The 23,147-nt window shown below is 32.0% G+C and overlaps 2 protein-coding genes across 2 annotated transcripts; both read right to left on the bottom strand.

The window, feature by feature from the left end:
• Nucleotides 1-771: 771 nt before the first annotated feature.
• LOC112520158 (ankyrin-1-like) lies at nt 772-2,385 on the bottom strand. Its single transcript, XM_025128459.1, has one exon. The coding sequence runs from the start codon at nt 2,383-2,385 to the stop codon at nt 772-774; it is 1,614 nt and encodes a 537-aa protein (XP_024984227.1).
• Nucleotides 2,386-12,843: 10,458 nt separating this feature from the next.
• LOC112519887 (dehydrin HIRD11) lies at nt 12,844-14,023 on the bottom strand. Its single transcript, XM_025128200.1, has 2 exons — nt 13,535-14,023; nt 12,844-13,053 (listed from the first exon to the last, which is right to left on the bottom strand). Exon 1 carries the CDS (start codon nt 13,950-13,952, stop codon nt 13,572-13,574), a length of 381 nt encoding a protein of 126 aa, XP_024983968.1. The 5' UTR covers nt 13,953-14,023; the 3' UTR covers nt 12,844-13,053; nt 13,535-13,571.
• Between the last annotated feature and the right edge of the window lie 9,124 nt (nt 14,024-23,147).

The following is a 23,147-nucleotide window of genomic DNA, read 5'->3' on the forward strand; positions in this document are numbered from 1 at the left end:
AAATCGCAGGCATTGAGTTGGGTTTGTCAAATGCCTTCAACCCAACCCATGAGCACCCTGATTACCGGTAAGAGTAAACACCTTTATTTGACTGGCAGGATATGTCTTTAGTCCGATAAAATGGCATCATATGAAACATTTTTATCTGGTAAACGGTTATCAGGTAAAAATCACCACCTCACTTACCGGATAAGACTATCTGTCCTTGTTATCGTTCTTACCATGTATGATTATCGATCATTTTCATGTTTAGGGGTGTAAATGAGTCGAACTTTTAACGAGCTCGAGCTTTGTAATGTCGAGCTCAAGTTGATCTTGAACACAAAGTATAACTCGTTTAACTTTACAAGTCGACAACCAATGTTTGACTAAACTCGTTCGAAAACTCAATTAAAGTTTTTGAGTTGAGTCGATCCATTCGAGCGTATACCTTTTTTGAGCCATACATGGTCATATAATGATAATTAATAATACAATAAAAATATAAAAATCATCAACCTCGAGCCAATAAACAAGTTAATCAATCGCCAGTACGAGCCAATAAACGTGCATCGAGCTCAAGATCGATAACTCAAAAAATATTCGAGCTCGAGCCCTACATTGAAAAAATTATTCGAGCTTGAGCCTCGTATAAATTTTTCGAGCTTGAGCCTCGTATAAATTTTTCGAGCTGAGTTCAAATAACCTACTACAATTTAATCAAAACTCTTACAATATAACCTTATGTATTTATAGGAGTAGTACAAGAATGAACAGTGAATTGTAGGTTAACTAAAACATAGCCAACGGTGAACCAGACCGTCCAAAGCTACCACGAAGTGCTCGGGTTCGAGTAGTCTTTTTTTTCATCGAACCCATCTCTTTATCGGATCTCCTACCAGTTTTATTCGCAAAAACCATTGAGTTTTTACGGACGTCCGTGAGTTCATCCTTATTGGCACCTCCATTGATGAGGATTCTCGTAATTCCTGCATAATTTAACGAGTCCGCTATTTGCATTGCTGTCACACCCTTGTTCGTTCTTGCTTTCACGTCCGCACCTTTCTTTACCAGCAGTTCAAGCACGTCGGCATTTCCCGATTCGACTGCACAGTGAAGAGAAGTGTATCCTTCTTCATCCTTTGCGTCAATATGGACACCCTTTTCGATCAAGAGCCGAACCATGTCCGTGTGGCCCTTGAACGCGGCTCGGTGCAAGATCGTCCATCCGTGCTGGTCCAGCCCGTTGATGGCGGCCCCGCCTTCAAGAAGCTGAATGATGGTTCTTGATTCCCCTTTTCTTGCAGCTACGCACAAGGCGTCACCAAGCCGGAGTGCATCAAAGAGACGTGTGTGTCCGTACTCGGCCGCCACATCGTAAGCGGTTTTTCCGGATCGGTTTCGAATGTCTTTGTTAGCTCCCTTTTGTAATAGAAGCTTGACCATCTTGTCATCCCCAAGGGCTGCAGCTATATGCAATGGGGTCTCATTCTCGGCGGAGTTTCCGATATCCGGCTGTGCTCCGCCGGTCAACAGTAGTCGAGCACAGTCCCGTCTCCTCTCCTCCACTGCCAGGTGTAAAGCGGTTTTCCCATCTCTTGTCATCGCGTTAATCTGAGCTCCTCTGAGTAAAAGGAGCTTCAGAACGTCCAGATGGCCTGCTCTGGCAGCAAGGTGGATCGGGCCCCACGTGAATGACTCTGACCTCTCCGTGTTGGCTCGATGAGCTAGTAACAGCTCCACAATCAAGCTTTCACCTGAGGCCGCCGCATCCTCAAGTGGAGTCGACCCTGACCGGCTTCGAGCCTCCACATCTGGCTCGAACTCTAGTAACACCTGCAGTAGGTCAGCTCGGCTTTGCGAGATCGCCAAGTGAAGCAACGTTTGACCTTCCGAATCAACCGAATCAGCCGCCTTCCAATCCGGATCGCTCTTCTCCAAAACATCCCGTATTTCATCCATCGACCCATTCTTGACAAGCTGAGCCATCACCATTGAGCCAACAAACATGACCCTAATACCGCTATCAACAAACACTTGTTTTTTCCGTGTCGTAAACCAATCGCTCGGAACCGAATCATACGTGGAGGTCGGGTTCTTAACCACGGCTCCAGGAACCACCAAACTATGCAACAAGAACGAATCATCACAGTACGGAACCGACCCAGGGAGACTTGAATTCGGAGGGAAGTCGTAAATGATCTCGACAACAACGGTTGTTAGCGGAGATATAATCCCCGATTGTGGACGGATAGTGTAACGAGCTTTGTTCATCGGCTGTAGACGGAAAGCTACGGGCATGGTGTACATAACGTTTCTCAAAGTCACCTCACCATAACACTTTTGACCTTGTTCGATCCGAATTGCAACCACATTTGATGGCTCTAAGCTTATCAACCTGTCCATGATTTGTTGCCGCTACTGGTATCGTTACTGATACTGATACCGATACCGATACCGATACTGATTATTCGATTATCGAACCGGCCTCTCTTTCGTGGGTTGTTTTTGTAGGAAAACAAAAACCCATATAGAGAAAAAAAAGGATTTGAGGAATAAAGTTGGATTGGGGTATAAATAAATAAAAAGGAAGGTTGCCGGCGTATCATTAGCGACTTCCAAACTCTGGTGTTGATAACAATGCTGAATTGTTGTATTACGCGTACCTCTTCCCCAATGTCGCTTTCATCCATGTGTATTATATATCATCATGATAACCGGTTAATGCTTCAACTGGTTATTCGGGTATTTAAATGTTTAAAACTTTACATCTTAAGTATCAAAATGGAAAGTTTAAAAGTACGTTAATCAAAACTAGAAGGATACTCGTGCAATACAGCGAGATACATCTCGATTTTAATGTTCTATTTTATTCTTTGTTTCTGTCGATGTTATAATACGATTTTATATGTTTTTAAGAAAACAATAATGTTTTTATTTTTGAATAAAATGTAATTTTGGATATATCATAAAAATTTGAAAAAAAAAATATATCAATGTTAATATCAAATCAACTATTTAAAAATTCTCAATTTTATGTAATTTCTTTAATTTATTTCTTTTATTATAATTTAATTTAAGTTTAATAACGAAATACTTTATTTTTGGTTTAATAATATAATATTTTATAAAGATAATAATTAACTATTCTGTTAAAACTCAATGATTATCCTAATTATATTTAGATTTTTTATATATAAAATGAGATGTTTATCATGTATTTGATTATGTTTATCTGCAGTTAGTTACACGAATCCAGATATAGAGCTTTAATAAGTTGTATTTACGCACAATCTACTTGTAATCTTGAGTTTTAAGTAACATGCATTAATAAACTGTACTTTATGCATAAAAGATAGTTTTTGTCAAACGCTTTATAATATAGTATAAATAGGAATCAAGTTAAAATACGTTACTTTTTCATGCAATTTGCCCTAAATTTATATTTTATTTTTGATAATTTGTATTCATGTGACTGATATTTTTTACCTTTTGAACCAAGCTCAAACCAATCAAGCACCACCCTTGTGGTTTATATTTCACAAGTTGCGAAAGAGACATTTGCAAAATCTTGTCTATTTTGGTTCAAACATGAAAATCTTGGCAACAAAAAAAATGGTCAATTTCCCTATAAAGTTTCATTTGCTTTGGCTTCATTAAACAACGTTATAGACATTTAAATGCTATTTGGTTAGAGGTATTAAGCAGTAATCAATGTGAATGAAGATAAAAGAAACCGTTTAGTTTTCTATAATATAATGAACTCATTCCTCCATAAGCTCAAAATCTCATTCCTGGTTAAACTGGACGGAATGAAAATTCACTCTCTGTCATTCTCATTTTCATTTTCATTCTTCAGCATTAGCCAAACAGACCCTCAGTCTGTGGCTAAACTGTATAATTTTTTTATACAAAAAGAAGTACAGTGTCTCATTAAAAAGAAGCGCCAATTTAGGAATAAAGATCAGTATACGGTATTTGTTTTTTACGTAATTTTTCATTAAATTTTTTCGATTAAACGAGTGTGGTTTTTGGAGTCTGAAAGCTTTGTTTGGCGAATCAAAGTGACAAAAGTGGGATCAAAAGATGGGTTAAACCCAGGGTATATATTGCTCTAATTCTTGTTACAGAATTTTGAGACAATTGTCTTATATGTGATGTTGTTTCGATACTAGTTCAAAATGTTCACGTCAATATAGGGACTAAATTAGTCAACTTCTGCAAAGTAGAGGGTCCTCATTGCTCAATTTTGTGTCACTTTGGAATTATAACGTTGTTGTTTTATATTGACAAAGGGACACAATATTGTTGTATGCTCATGATTTTTTTAAGTGGCATAAAAAGTGCCGATTATATAGTTATATATTTTAACTTGTGGTGCCTTTATTATTATTATTATTATTATTTTATTAATCTGGATATCTAATTTGTTATGTGAGCCAACTAATCCCATGACGACTACCTACTTTGCAGATAGCCCGGAGTCACCGCAGTTGAACCTCCGTGGCCACAATGGGATTTTTATTTCTTCTTGGTTTTGAACTTGAGGCCTCCTGTTACTTTTGATCAATGGAGCCAAACTCAAACCAATCAGGCACCACCCTTGTGGTTTGGTTTTATAACCTACTAGAAAAGTACTCGCACAATGTAGCGAGATACATCTCGATTTTAATGTTTTTTTTGTCTCAGTCGATGTAATGATATACTTGCAGGGAAGGAAAAACGAGCATTTTACGCTTTAGGAGCTACCGTTTCACTGACCAATGCTTAGGAGGTCTCTCTGTCCTCGCAGTGAGCAATGCCTAGGTGGGTGTCGCGGATGATTCCCCTATTCAACTACAATGGTGGTGTCTGATTGGTTTGACTGGCTCCAAAGGTCAAAAGTATCTGGAGGTCCCAGGTTCAAATCAAAGGAGGAATAAAAATCCTCTTGTGGACACAGACGTTCAAATGCGGTGACTCCGGGCTATTTGTAAAGCAGGTGATCGCCCTGTGATTAGTCGGTGCGCATAGCGGGCTGGATATCCAGGTTAATTAAAAAAAAATGATTTCCATCTTCTTTGTTAGATCAACGTTGTATATCAACAAATTATGGTTTCAGTCATCGAGTGAATCAGTAGATGCTTGCACGTGAGCAGCAATCCCTCCATCGGCATTTGTCTCGCCTGCTGGAAAGCTTGACTTGGCTATTGAAATCTGCAGCGAACAAACGTACGCTCGCTTGTTGTCTTGTTCTCTGTCACGAACTGGGATCACTTCTGGCTCGCTTAGCCCTAGCTCGAAATAACCAACTCACTTCGCCTACGCTACGAAGAGAAGTAGTTTACTTGCTTAGCGGTTTTTATGTGGTTTTTGAGAAAGCTTAATGTTTTTATTTTTTAATAAAATATAAATATGAACATATAATACATAATTGGAAAAAAAAAATGATATTAATACCAAACTAACTATTTAAAATTTCTCTATTTTTGTGTATTTCTTTAATTCATTTTTTTTTATAAAAATAATAATTAAATATTCTGTTAGAAATCAATGACTATCCTAATTGTATTTTAGATTTTTTATATCTAAAATGAGATGTTTATCTCTATTTAATTATATTTATCTGCAGTTAGTTACATTAATTTAAACATAAAACTTTAATAAGTTGTACTTACGTATAATTTACTTTTAATCTTGAATTTTAAGTAATATGTATCAATAAATAGTATTTCATGCATACAAGAAAATAGTTTTTAAGAGATTTTGTCAAATTCTTTATAATATAGTATAAATAAAATTGTGACATCTTTGAGAATAAGCGTACAACTAAAAGATTTCATATATTGAATCAAATACATATGAAACAAACACATGGTATCAAAAATTATATATTAATCAATATATTAAATTATAGACTTAGACCCTGTTTGTTTTTACCTAAAAAACACTTAATACCCTCTTATGTCTAAATTGGTCAGACCTTAGGGTATTAAGTGTGTTTGTTTTTTTTTTTTTTCAATTAAGAGCTTAAAAGCTCTGATTATGTCTGAATTATTTAGAGGTAACATTTTCACTTAAAACCTCTTAATTGCTTTTAGAGCTTCCAATGCTTGCAAAGAAAGCCTAGATTTCAATGATTCAGATTTCAGATTTCAGACGTAAAAACAAACAGTCTGACTGATTCAGATTTCAGACTTCAGTACCACCTCTTAAAATTCAGAAGTGAATTCAGACTTCAGACTTAAGCACCTCTTAAAAAACAAACGCCACCTTAGATGAAAAAATTCATATGAAACAATACCTTAAGATAATAATTCTCAAAATCTATATATCTGCATTAGTTATACTATTGATTAGATAATTAAATTGCAATAAAATAAATGGTGAGAAAAAACGGTATAAAAGATAAATTGTTAATATTTCAATCATATTTGATAATTTTATTAAAAAACCAAAATACATAAAGGACGTGAGAGAATAATGTCAAAAAAATTCGTCATTGTCGAAACGACACGTGTCACTTTATCATTGGTTTTAGGTAATCGACAAAAAAATCACAATTTGACAAAAAAATCGCCAAAGTCGAATTTCCTTTGATGATTTGGCTTATTCCAATTTTGTATTTTGGGTGAAATTTTGTAACTGAAATTGTATTTTTTTTATTAGTCTGGATATCCAACCCGTTATACGAGCTGACTAATTTTTGTATTATTGAAATTGTATGCTTGTGTACCCATACAATATTAATTACAAAAAATGTAAATTATTATTATTTTTATTATGATTTTAATTTAAGAAATTTATTTTCAAAAACTTTATTTTAGTGTTTACGACACATCTTCAAACAAGGTAGGGGTTTTAAACACTGGTATTTTACGAAATGGGAGAACATTTTTAGGTCTCCAAATTATTTTAACCGATAATAAAATTCAGGGTAGAGGTGATAATTTGCGGTCCTGGCCTAACTTGTTTTTTTTATCCAACGGACATAATATTGTAAAACCCAAGTCTTTTTTGCGGGCTTGGCAACTTGTCAATGCCCGCCCTATAAACTGGTCGGACTTGCCCACGGCCCACGGGCTAATGGGCCTAAAACTTTAACTCTTATAAATCTATAAATTTGATCACTAACAATTAATTAACAAATGTAGAATAAAAAAACAAAAAAAAACATCATTGCAATTAAAATTTTAAGCAACTAAAATGACACATGGATCTCAACAAATGGAGAAAGAAATGAAAAACAAACAACCCCTCAGCCTTTTGAGTTCTCAACAATAACCAAAGAGTCTCGTCCTATGACTTTAATAATTAAATTTTAAAATATACTAATTTAATTTTAATTAACGATAAAAAATATTAATTTATCTAATATAAACGGGTTGGACGGACCTATCCATATTTATTTTTACATTGTCCATGTCCGTCCGTTAATTTTAAGAAATAAACCTGAGCCCGTCCATTTTCTCGATAATGGTTGTCCAAGCCCGTATTTCCAACGGGCCGAATGAGCCGGGTCTAACAAGTTGTCCCGTCCATGAACAACTCTAATTCAGTGTTGTTACTAGCAAAATTACATCATTATCACAACAAAAAAACATTGTTATATTTATTGTCCCATCATTATCGACAACAGAGATATTGACATAAGAAGTTTTCCATAATATCAGTAACACTTAAAAGATAAAACAAATATAATATAACAAAAAATTGTTGATAAATACTAATTTATTTTTATTTACTTTAATTTTTATTAAATTGGAGATCCAAAAGCGTTCTCGTATTTTTTATAAAACATGATGTCTCGTTTGAACCCCTACCTTTTAAATAATTAATTTAATAGTATTTTATAAGTTCGAATTTACAAATACCGTTAATCTTTTCAAATTTTATTTTTATCGATAATCTAAATATGTCTGAATTGTATAAAAAATGTGTTTTCATTAATAATATACACCACAAAGGGTGGTGTCTGATTGGTTTGAGCTTGGACTCCAAATGTGAAAAGTGCATGGAGGTTCCAGGTTCAAATCCAATGAGAAATAAAAATCCCCCTATGGCCACGGAGGTTCAAATGCGTGCCTTCAGGCTACCGCAAAATAGATGGTTGTCTTGGAATTAGTCGGCTCGTATAGCGAGATTGATATCCATGTTAATAAAAAAAAAACTAGGTCAAAAGTTGGGTACAATGACATAGATTTTAATATTCATTAGGGGGTGGAAAATCATTAAATAAATTTAAAGGTGGTTAATTGTAAAAAGTAAAATTCTCTGGGGACTAAAGTATACCATAACAAAAATGCGGGGGTTCATTTCGTACATCTTGATTGGGAATTTTTGATAATCGCATCTGGGCCTCGCCTGCTGTACTTGGGCCATCTATTATTTGGAAGAAGCCCATTTATTGATGCAACTAAAAGTCTAAAAGTAGAGAAGACCAAAACGGACCCGGTCCAACCCATTTATTGATAAAAAATAAAAAACCGGTTATGATCGACGGTCTGGGATCGATTACGTTTTTAACGAAAATCCAAGTTCCGACCCGACCCGGCTCGAGATCACAAATATATAGGCCCGTTTTTAAAAAACGTAAGTTTTTTATAAATTATACATATCAAGTTTTCATATTCTTCTTTAAGTTTTTTTAAAGCGTTTTAATACTAAATTTCAAAAATCATAATTATAGAAACAAATATAACATTTTTGTGTAAAAAAAATATTTTTAAAAAGATTTAAAGTGTATCTGAATAACCCAATTAAAGATTTTAAGTTGTATTTCAATAAAATATTGTCCAAAAAAAATCTTCAAACGATATTTTTTATACGTTCAAAATTAATTATTGGTGAAAAATTGGGACTGACTTGGGCTCGACCCGGTACCGAGCTTTGTAAATGGAGAACGAAACGAATGTTTTCGGCAAGGACCGGGACTGATTTTGGCCCGGACCTGCCTAGGACCCACTCTTGTAAAAGTATAATACAAGACAAAAACATCAAATTGAAAATACAATTTTTTATGCCCAATTTCTTTTATACTGGTTTTTTTCGTCTTTTAACCAAATACGGAAAGTACGCTTTTTTTAAAGCACACGAAAAGTATACATAAATGGTTGAATCTGTCAATTTTTTGTTAGCATACCCATGAATGAATCGCGCTGTAATTCATCAAATTTAATTCATCACGATCAAATGCAGTCATCACGATCAAATGCAGCTTTTGTTTAATTGATTGAAAATTACTTTTTACGATGAATATCACATGGTTTTTATGACATCACATGTGATTGAACTTTTACTTTATCCATTCAACCATGTTCTTAGTTCTATTTATAACTGTAAAGGCCTTAAATGAGATCTCGTTCGGTTTGATTAGATTATGACATAAATCAATTTTTGCTTCTCTTAATTATCAAAGAACAAAATACGTTGTTTCCATCTTTAAATACGACGCATATTAAGAGAAAAATCAGTAGTTGTAATGCATGATCGTGGTTTATGTTTACGGGAAGAAAAATTGCAACGTGAAAACGTCCACAGAGTGTTTCCAATCTAGAAATTAAATATAAGATATGTATTAGACAACCAGTTGGAAACGAAATAAATACTGACTGATTATAATGAAATCAGTAAATTAAGAGAAAATATGTACAGTTTTTTGGAGGTGGGGGGACGCATGGTGGGTAATTTATACACTTATTTTTTGACACCGAAGAAACTTTAACCATTTATTACGGAAAACTCAAGCGAACAGATACACGAATGAGTGAGGCAAAGTAGTTTCATCGTCCTCACAATCTGGATAAAAACAAGAGTCCCTAACGATGCTATGGGCTATCGTGTTTGCAGATCGTTTCACAAAAAAAAAAAAAAAAAAAACCGGGACATTTCGGACATTACGAAGAATCGTCTTTGCAATCTTGGATTATTGAATCGACTGGTAAGTTGTTAAATCGTTTTATTAATATTTACATGTAAAAATATCGTATAATTTTTTAAAATCTGTTTCGTTTTCTTTATTTGTGATCTTCTGTCTAAAAACCAACCGCTAAAAAATAATTTTAAACCAAAGGGCCTTTGACCCAGCGGTATTATAACATTTGGCCTCGTAGGAGATCAGAGGTCCAAACCTCATCAAATGTGAGAAGAGTGTGTGAATTTATTTGTTGTATTTGTTGTATATAAATATTATATACTTAAAAAAAAATAAAGCCTAATACTTAACAAAAAGTAATGTTGGGAATAAATCATATGGGTGACATCAGGAGAGAACAGTGGGAAAAAAAAAAAGAATCGAATAACTCATTCAAACCATTAGATTAAAATGATATAACAGATATAATTAAAAAGATGGTTATAACCACTTTTTAAAAAATCTCCCACCATTTTTAAATCGAAATTGGGCGAAATATAACAAAAATTGGAACGAAACAAATTATACAAAAAAAAAAAAAAAAAAAACGATCGTTTTATTATCTGTAATTTGATATCCATTTTTTGATATATTTTTCCATTCGGGTTTTTCATGATTTTTCGGAGACGATGTGATTATTGTTGTGTTTGTAGTTAATTCGTATTCTTCTTCTCCTTGTCTTTTGTGGGAATCAGATCCTGACCCATACCTAAGATTTGAAATTAGATTTGTTTCCAATTATATCTGTAATATTTTTAGTAAAATATTCTTATTTTTGTCGTACGCGTACTTTGTGCAATCAACGACTTAAATTTTGAAATACATGCAAAAAATGTTGAAACCGAATAAGTTATACCACTTAGGTGTGAATGATCGTGTAGCATAGTTAAAGTTAGAAACGTAATAAGAGATCTAGACCATTGATCGTCTTTAATCTCAAACTCAGCCATGAATAGCACTTGATAAATGGATTGATCCGGTGCATCCATCCTAATGTGTATCCAATAGTGGAGATGTCTTCTTATGCTTCTCATTTTAACTTTTCTTCAGTCATTCTCACAGGAACCCAACCCTTACTTTGTATTATAATATCAATTTGTTATCTTTAATGTATAGCTCAGTTGACAAAATAGTGTCACGACTTTACTCAAATACGAAACATTTCATCCGCTAGCCTCAATCACTGAATGAGTCAAAAAAAAGCTACTAACATTGTTGTCCTTAAAGACAAGTTCCGTATGGAACTGATTAGGATTGTCGATAATCAACTTTTTGTACAAAAAATTAACCATGATTTCATAAGTGGGTAAAAATATTTCTGCCATTTTTTTTAAAATTTCTTTAGATAATGCATTAAATGTGAAAAAGCAATAGTTTGTAATTTTTAACCTTTTTCTAAATTAAATGCAATTAGTACGTTATTAAACACAATTACGATCATGTGTTTAATACATTATTAAAACGTAATTTGTGATAATGAAAACAATAGAGAAAAAAAAAACCCTTTTAAAATCAGTGTTTAAAAAGACACGTCATGATGGGATATGATGCAAAACGTCTCCACGTTTATGATAAGTCCTGTAACGTTTCTATAAACATGTGACTCAGCCATGGTGTGTTTTTTCACGAGGTATGATTTTTTTTTTCAAAAGAATAATATTTTTAGTTTTTTTACTTTTTACTAGCTTTTGTATTTTTACATAAACTTTAGATTTTACACTTTTATAGATTTATCTAATAACATCACTCATAGTTTCACGAACTCATACAGGTTACCCAATGCTACAATGAATAAATTTTGAAAGTACGATACTCCAATAAAAATATTTTGATGTAATAAAAAACTGAAAAAAGAATATTATAGTAAAAAAATTTGTAAAAATAAATTGTTATTTCACGTATTTTATCCTTAAGAAAATACCAATTTTTGTCTTTTGCATTTGGGCTAGTTTGAACAATCATATTATTTAAAAGTTATTGAACCTATTTAAATAAAAATTAACCAAAAGTTTCTACAGAATAATTTTTACGTGTGACAAAAAAATTCATAGAACTGGTTTATTTACTAAATGAAGAGATGTTTATTTATAGGCATGAGAATGGGTCTCGACCCATCGGGGAACCCGATCCCTGTCCCGGTTGTTGACGGGGATTCCCCGTTAAATCGGGGATGAGACCCCACCCCACCCCACCCCGTACCCGTTATATATATATATATATATATATATATATATATATATATATATATATATATATATATATATATATATATTATTTATTTCAATAAAGCGGTAATTCATAATTTCCTATTTCCTAACTAGGTTTATAATATAAAACTGTTACTTTTTGGATGTTAGTATGTAATATTTTTGATGTCAAGTCAAAATACAATTACTCGACAAGTTTTGTATATTACTCGATATGGTGTTATATTACTCAATATCTTTTGATACATGTGACTTTAAGTTTTTTTTGGATTAAACTGATTTTTTTTTGTTTTAGGCTATTAGTTCTTATATGATGTTGTGGTTTTTTTGTATTAAATTAAATTTATTTTGATTTTAGATTTATTGAAAATGTTTGAGATTTAAACATGTATGTTCTCTCACATATTTAATTCAAAATAACTTATATAAACGAAAAAAAAAAATCCTCGTTTCCCCGTTGGAGATGGGGATAGGGATGTGATTATAATCTCCGATGAGGATGGGGACGGGGATAGAGATAAATAATCGGGAACGGGGATTGAGGTCCCTGCCCCATTTCGAATGTAATTTTTTTGTCTTTTAGCTATCTACGCAAATTTCGAATGTGTCATTTACAGAAGTAGTGACATTTGGGTAAAACCGGTAGAAGACCAATCGATGGGAGAGGAATAACCATTTCGGTCGATTTCCGAAAAAGGGATGGTTTAAACTTTTATCGGTTTCATAATCAAGATGCCATACGTTGGACCATACAGATACAAATTTAGAAAGGAAATGATTTATAAACAAATCATAAACTTCATTCCATCATGTAGTAGCAATTACACCCATAAGGTTACGGATTAAGCAACACTCCATAACTCTCGGTTTTCACGTTTTCTATTTTCCCTTTACTATTTTATTACATTTTTATTTCAGCAACCGAAAAGCACACTAAAACGTATGAAAGCTCTTCGTCTTGTACATACCTCCCATCTGCAAAAACACGATTTCCAAAAGGAAAACAGTGATTAATTATAAAACAAAATCAACAGATCCTTCAAAATGTAGAGAAGATAATCTTCATGTCATAAACAGATTCTAATCGGATTGATCAAAATTTGAAGTCGTATTTAGAGTTTTATTGCCGATTAAGAACTGTATTTTGTTAAAATCTGGAGAAAAAAAGGGATTAAAACATGTTAAAATGAACGATTTGTACAAAGTAACCATGAATCAGTGAATCATCGCACTGATTGAATGTTTATTGCACAAATCTTATATGAAGAAACTAATAAAGCAAGTTCCGAATAATTTCCACCGAATAATTTGAATCTGACTTCCATGACATGAATCATCACACTGATCGGAAAATATGCATCTTAGTTTCATCAGTCGTTCGAGTAAAATTTATGAGTACGAAAAGTGAAAATATATGAGAGAGAGAGAGAGAGCAGATCTGAAAACATTTGCTTACTGATTCGAGATCGAAGAGGATGAACGATGATGGCGATCTAATCGCTGTCGCTGCTGCTGCTGCTGCCTCCATCGTGGTGGTCTCCTTCCTTCTTCTTCTTCTTCTCCTTCTTCTTTTTCTTCTCACCTTCGCCGCAGCTTTCCTTGCTTCCGCCATCTTCGCCGTGGATCTTGTCCTTGATCTTATCAATGATGCCTTCCTTGTGCTCCGGCTTGTGGTCGGACTTATTATCGCCTTCGTGCTTCTTCTGGTCGTAGGCAGAGTGATCGCCTTCGTGCTTCTTCTGGTCGTAGGCAGAGTGATCACCTTCGTGTTTCTTCTGGTCAGACTTGTAGTCGCCGTCGTGCTTCTTGTCGTCCTCCTTGTTACCGCCTCCGATGTGGAGTGCATCGCCGATCTTGTTTATGATTCCGGCCATTTTTGATGATCAGTTTCAGAGGAATTAATTAATCAAAGGCAATATGTATAATGAGATGGGTTTTGATTTGATTTGTGAAATTGAACCTATTGGCGTTGGTTTATATAGGGGAAATGAGAGGAATATGTGTGTGTCTAATACGTGTTCCGATATTTTACATTATCCATTTTTAAATATTTAAAAAACCGACCAAAAATTCATTAATTGAATTTTTTATTAAAAAAATAAAATCTTTAATTCTAACAAAATAATTTATGAAAAGCAAAATCAAAAGTCAAAAAAAATTATTTTTATTATCAATATAAAATTTAAGCTGACGTCTAATTTTAAGAGGTGATAAAATCTGAAGTTTTATTTCATTTTTGATTTATAAAAGGTGGTGTTGAAGTCTGAAATCTGAATCAATAAGACTGTTTGTTGTTTTGTAAACTGATAAACGTCTAAATTTATTTAAATTGTCTATTTTGCCTATTAAAAATTATAATGTAGAGTTTATCGATAAAAATATACAATTTCATATATTTATTCATCATCGAGTTTAATTTTAATTTTTGATTTATAAGAGGTGGTGTTGAAGTTTATAATCTGAATCAATAAGATTGTTTGTTTTTGTAACCGATAAATGTCTGAATTTATTTAAATTATCTATTTTACCTATTAAAAATTATAGTGTATAATTTATTGATAGATATATACAGTTTCACATATCTATTTATCATCATTATGAAGTCTACATCTAAATTATATAACTAACATTCCATTAAATGAATATATGTTATTAACGGTGTTTGACGCATTTACATCCATTAAAATACATTAATTGAGAGATGTGAGAATTGATTTGGTAAGAATCGATTAAGAAAAATGATCGATTGAGAAACGTCGTTGTGGAGCATTTGAAGAACAATAAGAGTCAAATAAAATGTTAGTTTACCTATTATCAGATAAGAGAAAAAAAAGACATAAGTGACTCTAAAAAAAACAAACAGTCTGAATGATTTTGTCTATTAACGGATCAAACATTCCAATGTCTTTAATTTATATGTTTGGTAGACAGATAGAATGTGAAAATTTAGAACATGAGATTTTACTCCCACAAATAGTAACTCATGGCCTTACTTAGGCGAACAATTGACCAAAAAACTGTCATTTAACGTTCAAATTTCAGGGTTTTTTCAAATAATTGTTTTTTTTTTAATTTTTTAAGGAGATTTACGATAAATCTGATATCTTATTTAATCATGTAGCATCTCGGGTAGATAATGTCGTATCTTGAATCAAACGATCAGAAGTCTAGAATGAAGGTTGGACGATTTAGTTACATGACGTAGATTTGGATCAAATGTCAGATTTCGTCCCACATGTCTCCCATACTATGGAACATTCTGTCTTCTTCAACTGACATGACTAATTCATTATAATCGAACCCTAAATTCTTGAAAAAAAAATATACGTGTGAGATAAGGAAGTCATCCCAAGTGTATAAATAATGATCATGGTCAAAGCGCGTTTTTAAAACAAATTGAATGACAGTTTTAAATTTTAAAGATTTCTTTAAAATGGTACAGATCCTTTAGTTGATTCAGTCGATCCAAACCCAAAACTCAACATCTCACTTGGTTGTATTTTTTTTATGTTGTCGCATAATTGGTGTAACATCCAAGTTTAACTATATCAGATATTGTTCGTTTTATCCATATTCAGACTCATGGTTTTGGTACGCGTTTGAGAGAGAATAAGATTAGAGAAAGTATCTTGTCATTTATAAAGTAAACTTAGCTCCACTCTGCATTCAATCGTGGGATCTTACAATTTGGAATTGAATCAAGATAAATTAATTAAAATAGTCATTTTCAGATGTTGGTTTCATATATTAGCCATTTCTCTTTTAAAATAATCAAAATGTCACTAGGTCCGCAATTTACAGATGGGTCAAAGTTAAAATAAAAAGAAGTTTCAAAAACAGGTCCGCAAGTGCAGAGACCAAATATGTAAATTAGTCTTAACACCTCCGCAGATTGTAGACTTATATCTATTTTATAGATTTGGTTCCTGCCATAGACGGACCTAGAGGAGTGGTTAGGTGGCACGTGCCACCATATTGTTTCTCCGTGGTAAGATAAAAAAAAAATTAGGTTCGTGAAAGGTGCAACTGTTTTATTTTAGAAGGTGCAACCGTTTTATATGGTGCTACCTATTCAAAAAAATTTGGGTCCGTCCCTGGTCACTTCCTGCACTTACGAACCTGGTTCAATATTTTATTTTTTACACTTTCACCCTTCTACAAAATACGAACTCGTCACTTGTATATTGAGTAACAATTTAATGATTTTAAAAGAGAAATGACTAATAAGTGAAACCAGATATCAAAGATATTTATTTTAATTAACTTTTCCTAAATCAATATATTAAAAATATAAAAATTATGAGGTTGAGACGTGGAGAAAAAAAAAGCAAATAAAAAAAAAGAAAAAGAAAAAAAATGTCGGTAGAATGAATAGATTATGGTGGGTCCCAGCCAATAGATGGGCTCACGAATAGCTACCGCTTATTACGAGTCATTATTTATTGTGGGACCCACAAAACATTATCTTTATGTTTCTCCTTTATTTATGGGTAAATTACTGTTTTAGTCCCTATAGTTTGTTGAAATTTATTCTTTTAGTCTCTGTGTTTGTTAAATGACACTTTCCATCCTTATAATTTACAATTTATCGTTTTCTTTTTAACTTCATGAATTATGATTTATAATTGAAAAATCAATTAAAATAGTCATTTTGACCATATGATTTCACCTCTTAGACATTTCTCTCCCAAAACAAAGAAAATAGCTATAGGTTCGTAATTGGCAGATCCAACCCTAATAAAAAACCCGCCCCTTATCTTCTTTTTTTTCTCTCCACAAATAAGAATTATTTTTGGCTGCGAGACACATTTAATATAAGTTCCCAAAATCCAATTGGGAGAGAATCAATAGATTCATTTTCGGGAGCGATTCATCTTTTCAATCTCAAAAATATGATTTTCAACATAAAAATATATAAAATAACCATCCTCGTTACCATGGCAAATCTTTGTGAAATAACTTCGATGAGAAGAAAAAACCCGCAATTTATGAAGATGTCAAAGTTTAAGGGAAAAAAAAAGTTTTTAAACAAAATATGTAATTGCAAGAATCAAATATGTAAATTTGGAAAAACACATCCACAATTGTGGACCTACAACTAATTTACATATAAGGTCTTTTACAATTGTGGACCTGGTTCAGAAACTTTTTTTTTATGGTTCAACACCTCCGTAAATTATGGACCTGTCAATTACGGGCATATTTTTGCGGACGTATAACTAATTTAAATATTTGGTTTTTACAATTGCGGACTGTTTCGGAAATGGTTGGTTTTTACAATTGACTAACCTTAGGTACGAAAACCACAATTTCAAAGCCATAGGAATAAAAGTCTTAAATTCTAACAACCCGCATCAAACGAAAACGTAATTTACTCTTTATTTATTGCTTTAAACTGTTCCAGTTTTAAAATTTAATGATACGTTTTGATTATCAGATACTTATATTTAATATCATTTAAAGAATTATCGGTCATACTGGTTTGTTGTTTTGATTAAATTCGAGACAAAAACTTTAGAAATTATAAAATGATCTAAACTCCTACTGAAAATAATAATAAATAAAAATTGTCATATCAACTATGGATTATAAAAAAACCAGATTAAACTGACAGATCATAATTGAATATTCAAGTGTAATTACTTCACATCGAATTCAAAATTCTAACATATATTTATTGGATTTTAACCCTTCATATAAACTCAATAATTACTACACTCATTTTGCCAAGAAAGAAAAATATGATATTGTGTCTGAAGGTCCCAGGTTCGAATCCAATGAGGAATAAAAATCTTCTTCTGGTCGTAGAGATTCAAATGCGATGACTTCGAATTACCCGTGAAGCGGGTGATCGTCCTAGAATTAATTGACTTGCATAACGGGTTAGATATCCAGATTAAAAAAAAAAATTACAATCTTTAATTTTTGTGTAAGAATCTATAATAAAAGACGGGAATATAATTTGATATTAGAAAATAAGGGGGTGCTGGGGATTGCTTATTTAAAACAACTTATGTTTTTTTTTGTAAAAGTGCTTATTAATTTATGTGGTGTTAAACCGGAGTTTTGTAAAAAGTGTTTGGATTAGCTTAAAGCAGTACCAAAAAGCAATAAGCTGATTAGTTGTTTTTTAGTGTTTGACAAATTTTGCTTATATACGTAAAATGACCAAAAAAGACAGTTTTCTATATTATTGACTTATGGTAGTGTTTGTGATTGGTTATTAACTTATTTGATTTTTTAAAATGTAAAAATTTATTTTTTATCATTTATAATAATATTTTTGACAAAAATTTATATCCATAAAATTAATAATTTATATCAATAAGATTAATAATTAACAAACATTAATAAAACATAGCTAAAATGGTAAATTAGTAATAAACAGTTTTTCACAAGTCAAGAATGATTAACTTATCAAAAACTGATTATTAACGGTTTGGCACCGGTATAAATAATTTTATTTTTCCTCATCCAAACACTACTATTTATAACTTATCATCGGTATCAAACTGAAATAAGTCAAAAAACACCTAAAATAAACAATCCCAAACACTCGTAAATATTAATTTTTTTTTTTTAAAATTCTCATAATAAATATAGGCTATACTAGAGATGTCGGCTTTATAAAGTGGGCCAGAATTGCAGTTGATCAATCACAATCGTTGTTTTACCTATTCAACGGCCACATATTATACACACTATTTCTATTGGTAAAGGAAATGACGATTTTGTCCAAAGTCTTGTTTTTAATATCGAATCTTCCTGTGTGTTATGTAGTGGGTGGACTCGGGATTTTAGGCAAACATGTGTATTTTTAAAGTGGATCAAAGACTCGTAATCTTGTCCGGTGTTTTTAACCTCCACCATTTCGATGGATTTTTCAAGTTTTTTGATTGATTTTGAGGGTTTTTTTTCGGTTTTTTTGATCTGAGTTCCTTTTATTTTTTATATCCCGGAGCACCACTCAAAATTTTGCGGGTGCACCTTTCATACACAAAAGAATATTTTACTTGCGAAATCAGTTGGCCTGGTGGACGGGACCCACTCAACCCTTCATAGGTCTGACCTTGTCATTAGAGATGGCAAAATGGGTCTGGTCTGGCCTAGAACCGGCGAAGGACCGGGTCCACGACCAACTTGGGACCGGCCTGGCCCGGGATCATTTGACCGATTTGGGACCGCCGGTTAAGGACGGTGTTACGGTTTTCGTAAAAAAAAGGCTCGGACAGGGACCCGTTATTAGGGGTGCTCAAAATATCGACGAATCTAACCAACCCAACTCGAAAAAAATCAAAAAAACTCAACCCGAGGTAACCCGAAACATAGTTGATACAAGATTAGGCCAAACCACATCTATTTAGTTGGAATTGGGTAAAGGTGGTTTGAACCCAACCGGATGAACCCAATGCCTTTATATACTTGGATTAAATATGATTCTTTAAGTTCTTGATGAATATATGTTACATTAGATATTAGACCGGTTACGAGATCACTATTTTGGGACCATGATCGATTTTTAGCCACCTTTACCTGTCAACAAGTGAGTCAAAAAATGTCTTTTACATTGCTGTTGTTGAAGGTGGGTCCCATGTAGGACCAATTGGGGTGTAGTTTTCAACTTTTACCCAAATATTACTCTCATCTAACAAAATAAATGTCCACAATAAAAAAGACATACAGTTTAGGAATGTGTAAGTTTAATTAACAACAGAACAATTTTACCTTTGATTAGAGATAAATTTTCTTCATCTCAAAATTAAAGGTAAAATGAGAAAGCTGATATTTACTTATAAAAATGAACACATATTTTAGGACAAAAAAAAAACAGTATTAAAGACACTTATTTTAAAACAGATAAAATATAATTTATTATACCAAAAAGTGTGGCAAAAATCTCTCCACAATTTAAGACTTTATGTCCTCTTGTCACCCTTAACGACCTCAAAAACTTTTCTTTATTTCTATTTTTATTTTTAAATTACAAATGTCCGAAATTTTGTTTATTTAGGGGCTGTTTACCAAACATTTATCCGGTAAGATTTTTAGTCAACAAAACGACATTGTATATAATAATTTACCCGGTAAGCGTTTACTGTGGTAAAATTCGTCGCCCTCACTTATCGGGTAAGACTCTTGGTTCTTATCTCGCTTTTACTGGGTAAGATTCTTGGTTCTTATTATATTCATCCGATAAGATAATGTGACTTGATAATCACTTACTCGGGTAAGCATTTGGTGGCACCTTACATTAGAGATGTAGTAAGAATTTTAATTTAGGGGGACTTGGAGATCACAAATTTAGAACCACATAATGGTGGTGTTTGATTGGTTTGAACTTGGCTTGAAAGGTCAAAAGTGCGTAGAGGTCCTAGGTTCAAATCCAAAGAGGAATACAAATCCCCTTGTGGACACGGAGGTTCAAATGCGGTGACTCCGAGCTACCTGCAAAACAGGTGGTCGTTCTGGAATTAGTCGGCTCGCATAACGGATTGAATATTCAAGTTAATCAAAAAAAGATTACAAAATTAGCTTTGTTGATCGAATTTATATTGATATGAGATCATAGACGGACCTACAGTGGTGCCCACGGTGGCACGTGCCACTGTATTATTCTCCATCGAAGGGTAAAAAGATTTAGGTTCGTGAAAAGTGCAACCGTATTAATTCCCCGTGTGTCATCGTATATATTTTGAGACTACAATGTGAACAAGTTTCCTTTAGTAGAGTTGGTTTGCAAAGACTTTTATTCCACCTCATACCCGAGTCCAAATCTTGTTAGTGTCATTTTCTTAGTCAAATGGTGTCACCGTTTGAAAAAATTTATGGGTCCGTCCCTATATGAGATATATGATTAATCTTGGTTTTCTTAAACCTCAGTAAGATTTTGATAGGAAATTTGATTTGTGAAGTGTGTAGATAAAAACCCTAAAGAAACCACGAATATTATGACACTATTGTTTGTATCATTGAACGAGTCATTACTTACACTAATTTATAATATATATCATAAATAAATGTCGTCGATATAAATATCTGTATTATATCGGGTGAAAAGCAGAATTCATAATAATCCATAATATTTTTTTTGTGATTAACCTGGATATCCAACCCGCTATGCGAGCCGACTAATCCCAAGATGACCACCTGCTTTGCAGATAGCTCGTAGTCACCGCATTTGAATCTCCGTGGCCACAAGAGTATTTTTATTCATTCTTGGATTTGAACCTGGGACCTCCTGATACTTTTAATCTTTGAAGCCAAGCTCAAACTAATCATACACGATCCTTGTGATTCATAATAATTTTTTAAAACCTTGATTTACGTATTTTTGAAATTTGCACACTGATATCAATATTGAATACAGTTTATTTTAGTTTTTGATGTAATAACCTTTTTTTATAAAAAATTAAAAAATGAAAAGCAATAAAAAAGTTGTTATTAATAATATAAAGGGTTAAATGCATGAAATAGCAACCTACTTTCACAAAATTTCTTATTATAGCATTCTACTTTTATTTTTCTTTATTACAGCAATGTACTTTCAAATTATTTTTTATTAAGGCATTGTACTTTAAAAAATCTACCCATAATAGCAATGAGTAACCTGTTACCTTTTAAACCGGTTAACCCTTTGACTTTTTTGCTTGTGTGGCTTTAATGAGGTGATGTGGATGACACATCATTTTGATGACTTAACTAAAATTAAAATAAAAACATATTTCAAATTATTATTAGTGATTTTCATTTTTCATTGCTATTATCTAAAAAAACATTTAATTTTTTTTTTACTTTTTCTTATTAAGTTGCATTTAAATTAAATATTCTTAGAGTAAAATATTTATTAAATAAATATGCAACATTATTTTCGAGATATATTTTATTTGTAAAAAAGACAACTTTTCCTATTTTATGTTGTTTAAATAAATACATATCTTTTAAAGTTCTCTTTAAAATATTAACGAAATAAATTGTTATCTACAATTTTTTAATATTGTTATATTAGTAAATACTTCAAAAAAATCTAATTAATTTAATATATTTATACGTCAAGTAAAAAGTTTTTAAAYAAATATAATATATTCGTCAAGTAAAGATAATATTTTTTGGTAAAAAAAGAACAATTCTTATTTTCCTTTTTTCAAAAAACACATATTTTTTTTTAAAATATTAGCGAGATAAGTTGTGTTCTACTAGTTTTATTGATATTGGTATATTAATGAATAATTTAGAACTTTTTTAATTCATTTAATACATTTATTAAAAAATCATGTAAAATATCTAAATATTAAAATTAAAAATACAGTGTTTAATAAGAAATAGTAGATGCTATAATAAAATAATTTTGAAAGTACAATGATGTAATAAGAAAGTCACATCACTATAGTACATATGGACAGCCTACGTGGACAATGAGGTGGCATGAAAACCTAGTATAATAGGTAAATTTAAATCAAAAGGTTACCCAATGCTATAATGGGTAAATTTTTCAAAGTACAATGTCCTAATAAAAAATAATTTGAAAGTACATTGCTGTAATAAGAAAAACTGAAAGTACAATGTTATAATAAAGAAATTTATGAAAGTAGATTGCTATTTTATGCATTTTGCCCTAATATAAACATAAATATTAAAAATTTAAAACAATTTAATTAATGAAAATCAAAAATAAATAATATTGATTTTTAAGTATTTAATTAATAAAAGGCTTTTGGTCTAACAATATCGTAGTCTTTGACCTCCTAGAAGATTAGAAGTTCAAACGTCACCAAAACTTATGAAAGTGTGTGAGTTTATTTGTTACATTTGTTGTATTTAAAGTAAAAAGAAATGAACTATGACAAACGCAATCCATTGATTGGAACCCTGGTTTCAGGCATGCAAAGAACCACGTCAAAACATTTGGACCATAACTATGTTATATTTTCTATCTATACTATATTATAAAGTATTTCATTAAAACTCTTAAAAACCATTTTTTATTCGTAAAATACTGTTTGTTAATACATATTACTTAAAACTCAAGATTGCAAGTAGATTGTACGTAAGTACAACTTATTAAAGCTCCA

This window comes from Cynara cardunculus, assembly GCF_001531365.2.
Source record: "Cynara cardunculus var. scolymus isolate 2C chromosome LG 10, CcrdV1, whole genome shotgun sequence".
Classification (NCBI taxonomy): Eukaryota; Viridiplantae; Streptophyta; class Magnoliopsida; order Asterales; family Asteraceae; genus Cynara; species Cynara cardunculus.